This window comes from Culex quinquefasciatus, chromosome 3 (assembly GCF_015732765.1).
Source record: "Culex quinquefasciatus strain JHB chromosome 3, VPISU_Cqui_1.0_pri_paternal, whole genome shotgun sequence".
Lineage (NCBI taxonomy): Eukaryota > Metazoa > Arthropoda > Insecta > Diptera > Culicidae > Culex > Culex quinquefasciatus.
In genome coordinates, this window is record NC_051863.1 from 113821186 (window position 1) to 113834971 (window position 13786).

The 13786-nt window shown below is 41.4% G+C and overlaps 1 protein-coding gene across 1 annotated transcript; it reads left to right on the forward strand.

The window, feature by feature from the left end:
• The first annotated feature begins 245 nt into the window (after positions 1–245).
• On the forward strand, positions 246–9766 carry LOC6041979. The gene is made up of 6 exons (XM_038260743.1): positions 246–425; positions 512–2420; positions 2477–2673; positions 2755–2892; positions 7809–9643; positions 9685–9766. The coding sequence occupies exons 1-5, from the start codon at positions 384–386 to the stop codon at positions 9627–9629; spliced, it is 4107 nt and encodes a 1368-aa protein (XP_038116671.1). The 5' UTR covers positions 246–383; the 3' UTR covers positions 9630–9643; positions 9685–9766.
• The last annotated feature ends 4020 nt before the right edge of the window (positions 9767–13786 follow it).

A 13786-nucleotide genomic window follows, 5' to 3' on the forward strand; every position in this document is an offset into this window, starting at 1 on the left:
TAATGAATGGAATAGTGGAATAATCCTGAATGTTTACGTTTTGGTTTTGTGCCCTAATGAAATGTTTGGCTCGAAATCACGAAAATCATGATTTTGCCAGTTCGACCCACTTTACCAAAAAAAGTGTTATCCGAGTTGAACTTCAAAAATCATGATAATTACCATTTTTTTGGTTCTTTTTGGTAAGCGTGTATGGCGTTCAGGCGGGTACACCCTGTGCTTTTTGACGTTTCTTTTCTCGCGTGCGTGACGTTTCGTTCTGTTCGCGCATGATGATTTTCCGAAGAATTTGGTAATCCTCGTGGTTTTCGGATGGTTTTGTAAGCTAAAATTTGGATTGTTTCGTTACAAAATGCGGTTAAGTTGGTAGAATTGAAGTTTGCATGGTAGCCGATGCAATAGTCGAAAAATTGCAACCAAAAATGGTAAGTTAAACTTGAAAAATGTGTTTTTTTTTTTGCAGCCTCCTCGAAAAGTGTGTTGACAATGGTAAATTTCACCTTTTTTGCAGGACTTGAACGAGCACGAGCTGGCGGAGCTGGAGGAACGGCTTTACTCCAGCATTCACCATGCGGCCGATTCTGGCGTTGGTCCGGCTGCGGCGGAACCCTCGTCTGCCACTCCCGGTTTGTCCGCAACAGCAGCAGACAAGTCAACCTCTTCGGAACCTACGCCGGGTTCCGGATCGACGGTTCGCATCGTCACCGACAAGGCCATCGTGAACGCGTCCAAGATGAAGCGGTACTGGAGCTCAATGGAGAACTATACAGGGATTAGGCGGCCGAACAGGCCACGGAACAACAACGCGCCGGCGGTTGAAGCGAGTCGTGTTGAGGGCGGAGACGGAGAGGATAGCGTTGTGAAGAAGGCGACCTTCACTCCGTACCAGTCGATTCTGGGACCGTCCGGGATAGGTGGAAGTGGGTCCAGCAGTCCGCGAGGGGAATTCTTGCTGATGGAAGGAATGCCAAGCAAGCAGAAGAAGAAAAAGGTTGGGGAAGGTAGGAAGGTGCTGAATCCGAGCAGTTTGCGGGGCAAAAAGATGGAACAGCTGCAGAAGATTAAGGCCAAGAAGGCTAAAGCCAGCAAGAGTCGCCAGAAGGCCCAGGTTGGCCAGCAGCGTTTGGTGGCGACAATCGAGCTGGAATCTTCGGATGATCAAGATGGAGAAGATTGTTCGCCGGATCCGATCAAGCAGGAGCAGGAGGGAATTGAGCATCAAGATTTGGAGGATTCTGACCCGGACGAGGTTGTGCTGGTGCCAAGTGCCCCGCCTCCGCTGGTGTGCATCGATAGCAGCGACGAAGACGGAACCAAAGATAAGTTCACCCATCCAAAGTCGAAGAAGAAGAAGGCCAACAAAAAGGTCAACTCGCCACGTTGCTTGAGTCCTTCGAACAGCTCCATAATGTCGGATGATTTCATTGGCCACAACGATCGAACCAGGCTGAACGATAGTTTCATCGAGGGAATCACCAACGATTTAGAACTGGAATGCCAGGACGTTCCGTCCGGAAGCGCAATCTTCGCAAGTGACCACCCTCCTACGTCTCGTGCGGATCGCGCCCCTTCTATTTCTTCCGAAGGCACCGTAGCTACGAGCAGCGATACGACCGACCAGGACAAACGTCTCAACAAGTCGCAAACCGGTGCGGCCAAGCCCACGTTCTGCTCAACGCCCAAGCAAACGCTGCACGTCCGAAGGGCCAGTGCAAAGTCCCGCGAACAGCCAGAAGATGACAGCATCTACTCGGCGACGTCCGCGAAAAAGTCCAAGCCCGCCGAGAAGCGCAGCAGCAGCGGAGGCGACTCTTCGGACGAGTGTGACGACGGCGAGTCGCGCTCCAAACGGTCCAAGTCCTACCACTCGGACGCAAGCAGCACCAAAAGTTCCAAAAAGCAGCGCAACAAAAAACGCCGCAAGAAGGACTCCGAACACTACTCCGATGAGGACTTTGCGTCGATTCTGACCGACATCGTGCAGGCGATTTCGGAAAACGAAGGCGAGAGTTCCGACGAGCAGCCAGATGAGCCACCAGTAGAGCCGGAAGTAATCACCGAAACGGTGGAGAACATCACAGACAGTGACATCCTTGAAATCAAAGACCAGGAACCAAACACAATCAGTCTACCTCAGGTTGAGCCGCGGGAAAACTTTGTCAAAGCTCCCTCGCCAGAAGAGCTGGACGACAGCAACGACGTGGTGGCCATTGAACCGCCCCCACCGCCAATGATCAATCTGGCCGACGAAGACACGCGGGACGTTTCGGGGGAAAGAGCGGAATACGAGCGCATTCCCGGGCTGCGTCGCATCGACGACGATCCGGAGTGCTGCTGGAACGAAGAGATGAAAAAGTTTTACAATGATTCGTGGAACTGCGAAGACTTTAACGTGTCGACCGTGCTGTTCAACATGCCACGTGAGTATCATTGCAAGCTAGTTGAAAACGTTTATTGTAAATTATCTTACCCTCAGGTCAAACCAAACACTGGCCCATCGTACACAAGGACAAATTTCCGGACCCGCCGAAAAAGGAGATCATCTGCAACAACTGCCAACAACCGGGCCACATGAAGTACAAGTGCCGCCGGCCGCCGAAACCACCGACCTGTTACATGTGCGGCCTTACCGGTCACCAGGAGACGCGCTGCCCCAACACGCTGTGCCTTAGGGTATGACCACTTCTTCGCCACTCCAACCCATAAAGTTCTGTATTAATTTCCAATCCCCCTCTCCCCACTCATCTCGGACAGTGTGGAGAAAAGACGAACAACTTCCTGCGCGGATGTCACGCGTGTTCCCGCGAGCAGCACATGACGTGTCACCTGTGCGGAATCCGCGGACACGCTCAGCGGAACTGCCCGGACAAGTGGCGCCGCTACCACTCCACGGTAAGTTGGCTGACTGCGTGATGGTCGCGTTCAAACTGGATAGAAAAAAAATCCTAGATTCTGTTGTGAATTGATTGATTGTCCCCCGGGGGTGGGTTTCGGGATCCCGGCGCGTGGTTGTGACTGACGATAGCAACGACAGGGCGTGAGGATAACTTACGCGGTGACGGTAGGCGTGCAGCGCGGGCGATGGTAGAACAGGGTGGCCACTTGAGATTGTAAATGTGAAAATCATAAAACGCTTCAAACTCTGGAAAAAGCTTTGAAACTTATTCTGGATCAACCATTTTGCTTGAAACAATTGACTCTACCATTTATTACAAAATGTCTTTTTTTCACTGAATTAATGTGATCTTTTTTTATATATAAAGAGTTAACCAGCTTTCAAACAATGATAAATAAAGAATAGCTACTAACCTTACTATTACAAGAGATCGTTTGATTTTGAGCGTAGTCCAAAATGTTACGATCGAAATATTTAAATCGTCGATATAAATATTAAGATTGACTATCTAAATTTTTGGAACAAAGATCTCTAAAAAAATTAATAATGGTTTATTATATTTTTTCAAGCCGATAAAAATCAGTTTTCTAAATATTTAAAGAAAATTATAAAATCTAAAGTTTGAAAATTCTAAAAACAAAGGAATGAATATGATAGTCTTTAATATTTATAGGGTTGTTACGGACGGCGCGGATCGCGCGGATGGCGCGGATCTGGCGCGGATTTGCTGGCTAATTTTGCTCAGGCGCGGATTTCGCGCGGATAGCAATTTTGGTAAACAAAATAATTGAGAACGATAGAATTTCTTTCAAATTACAAAGGAAAATATTATTAGGAATTAAATAAATTCAATCTTTTTCGTTGAGTGCGAAAACATCAATTTCTAAGAAGTTGTTAATGAAGAAAATTTTCTTTAAAAATTATTGATTGTTTTTTTTCTTAATATTTTAATATTTAATTTAATTTTTAAACTTAAAAATTGAAAAATGATATAAAAGTGGCGTGTATTTTTGTTTCAGTGTGCCCGTCCAATTTCCTACAAGTTTGTCTTTGACCACTTTTTGATACGACGCAACGGCTTCGAGATACAGTAATTTTTAAATTACAGAATACAAAAATATTTAAATATCTTACGCCCTGCTCAAATGTTATTCTCGAGTACTATTTGCTCCATATGCACAAAAATGGCTTATATAGGCCTAGGATAACATGTTTACAAAGTTTCATTGAAATCGGAGAGGGTCGGGTACAAAAGTAACAGAAAAATTCCTGATTTGAGCTGGAATTGCTCAATACGAAACTTTGAAATAATCTTCAAGGAGCGATTTTTTTAATGTATTGAGATTTGTTATATAAATTTAACATAACATTACAACTCATTATTTTTAAAACATCTGCATAACAATTCAAATAGAATTCATAATTTGAAATTGTCAAAACACACAGACTTAAAAAACGTAAAAAAGTACGAATTATTAAATGGAAAAATTACGAAAATATTACAATTGATTTTTTTTGTTAATTTTATTTTTTTAAGAAAGTTCTTAAGTTATCAAATTGTTAAAGTATTAAATTTGTAAATTATTTGATTATTGAATTATTAAAATAATTAGTAGATGACTAAATTATCTAATTTTTAAATTATAAAATTATTAAATTATTGAATTATTAATTTATTAAATTATTTAATTATTAAATTATTAAATTACCAAATTAATAAATTATTAAATTATTTAATTATTAAATTATTAAATCATTAAATTATTAAATTATTAAATTAATAAATTATCAAATTATTAAATTATTAAATTATTAAATTATTAAATTATTAAATTATTAAATTATTAAATGATTAAATTATTAAATTATCAAATTATTGAATTATTAAACCATGAATTTTTAAATTATTATATTATTTTTTTGCCTTTTTATTAGTTCGGATCATTTTCGGAGTCATATTTTAGATTAGAGAAATTTAGAGACGAAAATAATAGAAATTTCGTGTTTCGATTTTTCAGAGTAAAGATTTGACGAGAATTATCAAGTACTAAATCCCTAGATTTTATAATTTGGTGATTTATTTTATGGTTTTAAATTTTTTAAATTTTCGAATTTAATTTTTTTTTTGAATTTGTTTTTAATGCAACGATATTTAAAGTGTTGCAAAAAAATGCTAATATTGTTTCAGAAATGGCAAAATAGGTTCCATTTGGTACAGGTGGGATATGAATCCACAACTGATCAAATTTTGTTACTCTCTTCTATGTTTGTCGCGTTTTTTTTATATGGCGCGGATTGGGTTTTGGGGTCGGCGCCGATCTGGCGCAGATTTTTTCTCGACTTTTCCGTAACAACCCTGTATTTAAAAACGAACCTCCTACGAAATTGTCAGAAACTCATACTCAAATTTGATTGATCTTTTTATAGACAAGTACGGACTTCGGAAGGAACGTGGTCAAGAAAAGTTGCGCATTCTTTCCGTTACTGTCATCACAAGAGTTGAAATTTCGCTTTGAGCATGTGTGCTTGAGATACTGAATGGAAAATAAATTAAATATCCAAAAAAATTAGGCTAGAAAATTCAAAATGTAAAAATCACACATTTTTTTAAACTCTAGTTCAGAAATTAAAACTTTCCAAATTAAAAAAAAAACAAAATTCAAAAATCCCTTCGTTTAAAAATAAAACAATTCAAAATCACAAAAATTCAGATTTTTTTTATTTTTGCAGTTTTTTTATTTTAAGATTATTTTACGTTAAGAATTTAGATGTTTTTTTTAGAATTTTAGAATTTTTTTTTTGTTTATTTTGGAGTTTTAATTTTTTTATTTTTTTGTATTATTTTTTTTCTCGTTTTCTTATAGTTTAATTTTTAAAATTTTTGAAATTCTTTCAATATTTTTCTGTGTTCGCAGCCTTGGGCATGAGTAAGGACCTCGACGCCGTTAGCAATGTTGGCTTTAAAATAAAATTTCGTGATAATATCACTTCCCCCCAGCCAACATTTTTGCCATGCGAAGCGGGCCTCGACGCTGTGTCTAGGTTTAATTCCTAGCTAGGAGCCATCAGTGTCTTAAGAGGTGGTCCCAAGGCCGAGTAGGAGTTCATGAAGCAAATTAGTCGTCTCCCACCCCTTTTAAATTGAAAAATGAACTCTGAAACCAGCGCTTACTCACAACAGAAACAGAGGCCTCTTCTAGGCATTGTAGGATAGAATAGATTTTGAAATTTATTTAAAAAAAAATATTATTACGTAGCATTTTGATATGTCAAAATTTCCATAGAGTCTCGGTCAATCAATAGTGCGATGATATCGGACAAAATTCGTTAATCTGTTGAACTAACGGTTTTCGGATTATGGTTGTATCGACCATTGTTGCGAATCGAGGGTCTACTGGAGCCTTGACGATCAAATGGAGCCTAACATTTCAAAAGGGCGCATGGGTTTTGTGAACAGGAGTGTGTCTCCTTCACTCAAATGACAGTTTACATAAGGTATAATAGAGATGCACTCTTGTTTGCAAAGCTCTATGCCCTAATGAAATGAATGGCATGAAATAGTTGTCTTAATTACTAGTGTTCAACTTATGAACTGTTCATTTATGTTTATTGGTTTTTGGAAGCGGCAAGACTGGTTTAAAAACAAGATCCTTTACCTTATTTGGCGTTATATTAAAACATTCGGGGATTTGAGATTAAATTTACTTTCAGACAGTTTAGTTTAGGTTGTTGATTAAAGTTAGATAGTTTTCCGTAGATGAATAATTGGACTTAAATGATTAGTTGATTTGAACGAAGTGTAACATTTCATTGGCAGATCTGTTTCTAGTTGTAATGTACGACAAAACTATTGACGGACGTGACAGGTCGGCAGTTAGTTTTCATCTTTTTTTCTCTAGTATTTTTTATTTCCTTTAAATTTGGAATACATCATAGGTTTCTTTTGTATAGATCTCCGATTAGTTACTTTTTCTTATTTAATTAACTAATAATTTAATTTATTCCGGGCCTTCTTACTTTGAATCACAATTTCAGATTTTCTTTATTCAGTGTTAAACTTAGATTACCGTAACTGCTCAAATCATCCAAGTTCTTACTACTCACACCAACACTAATTTTCTTTCACCTCCCCCCTCCCGATCCCCTATATCTTCCGGTGGTGTTCATTTGGTATGCAATACTAGTTCGGCCACTACCCTTTTTTCCACAAGAAACCGGACTTGGACTGACTTGAGGCCGCGTCCCCCACCTTGCTCCGTAAAACGAAAACGAAACGAATATTTTTCTGTGTTCGCAGCGCGTCGAAAACCGAGGTGTTTTCAAAAAATCAAATGCCGGAATCCTGGTAATGAACTCCCATTTTTGAACATTTTCAGACATATGCTCTTTGGCTTTGGTCCAGACACCGTGAAAACGGCATTTTTTAAAAAAAGTTTCATACGACCTTTTCAAAGTTAGGCTAGTTTTTTGAGATTTTTGTTTATTCGTTGAGCTTCAGGTTTTGAAAAGAAAATTTTTCTGGATGCGAATTTCAATTTTTAAATAGTTTGAAAAATATAATAATAAATGCGTTGGTACAAGTTAGACTAATGACAAAACTATTTTGTGATTTTCATTAGATTTTCTGCAAACTCGAAAACCAAACAGAGTGAATTATTCCAAAATAAATTTACAGTGGCCACCCCGAAGGGTAAGTATCACGCACGACCGTCACGCGCCCCGTGCACACGTTATCTGACCCTGCGTTCTCGTTGGTTACAGCTTGTCGTGGGGCCCTCCCCCCCCGGGGGGGAACCGCCTTGTCTTGTCGTGTTTATGGATGTTCGTTTTCCTCCCTTCCTCCTTGACCCCCGCTCCCTCCCTCCAAATATCCCCCAAAATGGCTTCGTTTCGGTTCGACAAAACCGTTCAGATCGAAGTCGATAGGCCACTCACGCGCGACTACGAGCGCAATCCGAACGCGCGCAGTTGCTGTATTTGCGCCCGGCCGGGCCACCAGGCGCACGCGTGTCACGCCGCGGTGCGCATTTTTGGCCAGTGCGTTCCGACGACGGAGATCATCAACTACCAGCCGGTGTACTATCCGGAACGGCAGCAGCAGGATCGGGACGAGCAGGGGCCGCGGTTTAATTTGTTTAGTGAGGTGGGTGATTTTCAGCTGAACTTCGACGATTCGATCGCGAAGAATGAGAACAGCTTCTACCATCGGTTCTCCAAGTCGGTGGGACTGCTGGAGAAGAAGAAGAAGCAGGAGGAACGGTTGGCTCGGAAGATGAAGCGGGATGCGAAGCGCCGTAAGAAGGAGGCGCCGGGTGGTGATGAGGATGTCGTTGAAATGGTTCCCGAGGAGGAATCGGTTGGCAAGATCGCTGAAGAGGAAGTTGGTGGTGCTGGTGTTGGCAGCAAGTCTGCAGCTACTGCCGTAGCGAATGAAGATTCGAATTATAGTTTTTCAGAGTTTTACGAAGATAAGGCCGGCAAACAGCAGCCGCAGTCTGCCCTGTCGAGCGAACCGATGCCGGATTTCATCCCGCTGACATCGCCGGACGAAAGTGCGAATCATGCGTTCGCAGTTCCAGCCAATGTGGAGCAGAACACGGAGGCGAAAATTTTCCTCACCAAACCGCACGCCAAAATTCTGCTCGGTCCACATGGGGCCAACTTCCTGAAAGATGCGTCCGCCAAGTTCACCCTCAAGCTCAGCATAGCGTTCCAACCGGTTGGAAACGTCCTGCTGGCTAACGGTTTGTCCCAAAATCAGGACAACTTCCACAACGACCTGGTCAAGTTCCTCAACAGCGCATCGCACCAAAACGAGCAGATCAAGCAGATCAACAACGTCCCCAAGGGAACGGACAAGACCATCCGTTACATCGTCGAGCATCTGCAGCTGCTTACGCGTTCGTACGAAAACGTTAAAAGCATGTTCCGGCGCTACCAGCACTGCGAACAACAGGGCACCAACCCGAAAACCTGCGACAAAGTCCGTCGCAACCTCAACATCATTCTGTTTGGTCAGTTCGGCATGCGGCAAGGGCGCGATCACCTCAACCAGTTGCAGAGCAACCTCCAAGAGCTGAAGGACACCACAAACCCGATCGTCTCGCTCGAAACCCGAGACAAAATCAACCAGCACATCCGGTACATCTTCACCTCGTACGACCACGCCGACTACGAGGACATTATGCAAGAGTACGACGCGCTGCGAAAGTCCCAAAAGCTGTCCAAAGTCAAGCCGGAAGATCTGAACCTTACCCTTCCCACCAAGCTGAACCTCCTCACCTTCGTAGACAGCAAAGAAGCCGACGATCCCGACGACTCGTCGTTCAACGTGTCCAAAGAGTTCAGCTTCGACGACTCCTCACTCCCAAGCGACCTGATCCTCAACACGTCCGATCAACTGATCGACGACGCTGAACCACCGAAACGCGAAGAAGAAGAGAAACAAGAAACGCCTCCGGCGGCAGCGGAAGAGATCTCCGTCAATGGTGCAGGTTCGTCGGCGGCTCCGTCGTCCAAACAGTCCAAGGTAGAGTTTCTGCTGAACGATTGCCGCCAGATGGTGAAGGTGCTGGACAATAAGCCGATCACGGCCAAGTTCGACCTGATTTACGAGCAAACGCGCGAGGGAAACGTGTCCAAGGCGAACTATCGCACGCTGATGGGGATTCATGGCATTCTGAAGAGTAAGTTGTATCGGAAGAGAAAGAAAAATAAGATGGCCAATAGTTGATTGGGTTGAGGGTGTTGTGTTGGTCTGCGCGTCGGAAATTGGTTGATCGTTTTTCTTGTACATAGATTGAAGAAGACACTTCGGTAGCTTTTATGTGTCTTTGTTTGGTAATAAAAGATGTAGACACATTTTGTAAATGTTCATTCGATTTATTAGAAAGAAACGCATTTTAAATCAAAGAAAATTGAAAGAAATGATGTCTGCTCGGGTCCATTTTCAGAACAATTCTCGTTTTCAGAAATTTCCCGAGGAATCCCAATATATTTTTTTTAATTCGAATAAAAATAAACGCTGAAAGTTTCATCCCAATCGGAGCACCTCGATACGACCTCTAGAGCCAACCGAGCAAAATCTACAAATACAGCCTCTTAAGGGACCTTTCTAACATGGTTTCCATGAAGTTAGACGACCACTTTTATTTAAAAAAAAGTGTTACTTACCAAAACATTTTTTTTTGTGTTAGTATGTTGAAATAAGACACTTTTTTACAAATAAACATCAAAACAACTAAAAAATCAACTAATGTTACATTAAACGTGATTTGTGAAGCTACCGGGAGTGAAATAATCCATTTAGCTAAAGTTTAGTAATTTTTGATTGTTTTTATAGGCCAGGAAAAGGGTGGTCCGTTCTGCCCCCGAGTGGATTTTAATTTAACACTTCCACCACAAAGCTTATTTGAAGGTTCGTTATTGTTTGTTTACCTTGGCAGTGCCATCTAGTAACATTATAAGCATTGAACCAACTTTTTTAAACAATCTTGTTTTAAGAAAGCTAATTTAAGGACCTCGAAATAAACAACTTTTGCGTAGTTTTGTCAATAAATTTACATTTTTGCTCATAAATTCGAAAAATACAATGAATTCAAACGCCTTTTTGTGTGGTGATGATATTTGACGTCCTTTATAAAACCCCCTTGCCTTATAGTTGATCTAAATCCATTCTAAAGCCCAAAACCAAGGGTGGCCAATTCTGCCTCTGCCCCTATATAAAATCAATTAAAATAAGGTTTAGAAAATCATTAACCCTCTGCTGCGCAAATTTTTTTTCGATAGTTTTTATTTTTCGCTTGTTCAGGAGGTCATTTTGAGCAACTTTGTTTCTACGAAAAACTTCACTTCTCTTGTTTTATGTTTTTCTTGTTTTATTTTTAGAATTTTAATTTGCATTTATCCTGTTAAGTTTATGTTTGTTTTGACATAGGACTATGTCTTTACTTACTATATTGGGGGGCCAGTTCAGAAATTCGATCCAAAGCGTCACTTTTAAGCGTTAAAAAAGGGGACATTTTGAACGCTTATATTTGGCCTATTATACCACCTGATATGATTACATTTTGCCTAGGTATCTAATTTTTCACGTTTTTACAGTCCCTTTTTCATTTTTTGTTTGTTCTTCACATTTTCTGCTATAGAATGGCACCACACACCACACACACATTTTTTAAAACATTAGCAAGTCAACTTCCAACCCGATTTTATGAGTTAAATCCCATTTAAACTTTCAAGTCAATGCGCCGGGTCCTGCCGCAACCAAACATTCAAGCTCATATTTGGGAATCGGGCTGAGTACACCCACAAAATTCGACAAATTTGTTACATCCTAATGTGCATGCATTAAAAGAAGTTTTGACAAAGAACTTTGTCCTAAGGGCACTGTCTACGGGTGTCAATCCAAAATTTCACGAAGCGAAAGTGTAACGATTTGTGTAATTGTTTGAACGCTTATATCTTCCACCCAATTCAAGCAATCTGCATGCTTTATCCACCAAACGAAAGGGGAAGTCTTAAATTGCAAGTAGACTACCTCACAAAGTTGATAAAACTTTGTTAAAGTATTCAAAAGTTAAAATGAAAATAAAAAATGAATCCAGGAAAAATCCCGGCTGCTGATTGGCTGAGAGCACATTACAAATTTTGCCTTGCCTTCTGCTTTCGTGGAACTGTCACGCGAGAATGTTGCACCACTGTTGCCACATTTCATGCGAACTATTTAAGCTAGCACTTAGCCTCAGAAAATTTCAGTGCCTTCCGTGGTTTCATCAAAGACGGATCCACGGTGGTAATTTTATTGCTCACACACACACGCACACACACGCACACATTGAAAGACACAGTTTGTGCACTACATTGGGAGGAATTCTGTTCTAATGAAGATTGTTAGGACGGTCACCGGACAACAAGAATGATTTGGGGCAATGTGGTTGGGACCAATATGGTAGGATATTGGGCACACCCGGAGTGGCCAGTGCCCTGGGGAAGGTTCTACCGGGGGGACATTAATCGAACCATACGACATGGGGCAATATTGGTATCAAAATTCATGGTTTTTGAAACTGGTAATGAAAATGACCTTTTTTACCGGATTGACCACAACCGGAGTGGCCATTGCCTTGGAGGAAGGTCCTGCCGGGGGACATTTACCGAACTATACGACTAGCTCATTACCAGTTTCAAAAACCTTGAATTTGGATACCCATATTATCCCAAGTCACATGGTTCGATTAATGCCCCCCCGGTAGAACCTTCCGCAGGGCACTGGCCACTCCGGGTGTGAAAAATCCGTTCTGAATTGCCATTTTCATTACCAGTTTCAAAAACCATGAATTTTGATACCCATATTGCCCCAAGTCGCATGGTTCGATAAAAGTCCCCGGTAGAACCTTCCCCAGAGCACTGGCCACTCCGGGTGTGGCCATTATCCTACCAGAATGGTCCCAACCCCATTGCCCTAAATCATTCTGGTTTTCGGGTGACCGTCCAACAATCTTTATTAGAACAGAATTCCTCCCAAGTTGGTTCACAACCTGTGTCTATCAATGTGTGGATGTGTGTGTCTGAGTAATAAAATTACCACCGTGGATCCGTCTTTGACGAAACCTCGTAAGGTACTGAAATTTTCTGAGGCTATCTGTTAGCTTAAATAGTTCGCATGAAATGTGGCAACATGGTGCAAATTTTGCCTTCTCTCTTGCTGTCGTGGAACTTTCACGCGAGAATGTTGCACCATGGTTGCCACATTTCATGCGAACTATTTAAGCTAACAGATAGCCTCAGAAAATTTCAGTACCTTACGAGGTTTCGTCAAAGACGGATCCACGGTGGTAATTTTATTGCTCAGACACACACATCCACACATTGATAGACACAGGTTGTGAACCAACTTGGGAGGAATTCTGTTCTAATAAAGATTGTTGGACGGTCACCCGAAAACCAGAATGATTTAGGGCAATGGGGTTGGGACCAATCTGGTAGGATAATGGCCACACCCGGAGTGGCCGGTGCCCTCAGGGAGGTTCTTCCGGGAAGACATTTATCGAACCATGCGACTTGGGGCAATATGGGTATCCAAATTCATGGTTTTTGATACTGGTAATGAAAATGGACATTTTGGCAGGATTGGCCACACCCGGAGTGGCCATTGCCCTGAGGGAAGGTTCAACCGGGGACTTTTATCGAACCATGCGACTTGGGGCAATATGGGTATCAAAATTCATGGTTTTTGAAACTGGTAATGAAAATAGCCATTTTGACAGGATTGGCCACAACCTGGAGCGGCCGGTGCCCTCAGGGAGGTTCTCCCGGGAGGACATTTATCGAACCATGCGACTTGGGGCAATATGGGTATCAAAATTCATGGTTTTTGATACTGGTAATGAAAATGGCCATTTTGACAGGATTGGCCATACCCGGAGTGGCCATTGCCCTGAGGGAAGGTTCTACCGGGGACATTTATCGAACCATGCGACTTGGAGCAATATCGTTTTTGAGACTGGACATGAAATTTGGCATTTCGATTGTGGTTGTAAGGTCCATGATTTCCGGATGCCGTTTTTTCTGGGGGTAATAGACATTTTCCGAACCATACTTGTTTTGGCAATAGTTTCGTTTTCTGGCAATTTATTTTCACAGAGATGTCAATGATTGAAGACATTACATTAGTATTAATTATTAAGGATTAAATAAATTGGCAGAGAATTAAAAAATATAAATAACAATAAAATGATTTTTTAGAGTTTTGTTCAAAGTTCTTTGTCTTATTGGTCATGTAGAACATAACCACCTGCACCTTTTTTTTCAAATCTTTGTTTGCTTAAAAGACCATAACAAATATTTTTCTAGGATAAGGATATTTCGGCTTAAAAAGTTCAACATGGC

Bases quoted from the DNA above. Each gene is read 5' to 3' on its own strand.
- LOC6041979 (XM_038260743.1), top strand. From the start codon at position 384: ATGGTAGCCGATGCAATAGTCGAAAAATTGCAACCAAAAATG. The intron at 426-511 runs GTAAGTTAAACT...CCTTTTTTGCAG, and splicing joins AAAAATTGCAACCAAAAATG to GACTTGAACGAGCACGAGCT. The intron at 2,674-2,754 runs GTATGACCACTT...CATCTCGGACAG, and splicing joins CCAACACGCTGTGCCTTAGG to TGTGGAGAAAAGACGAACAA.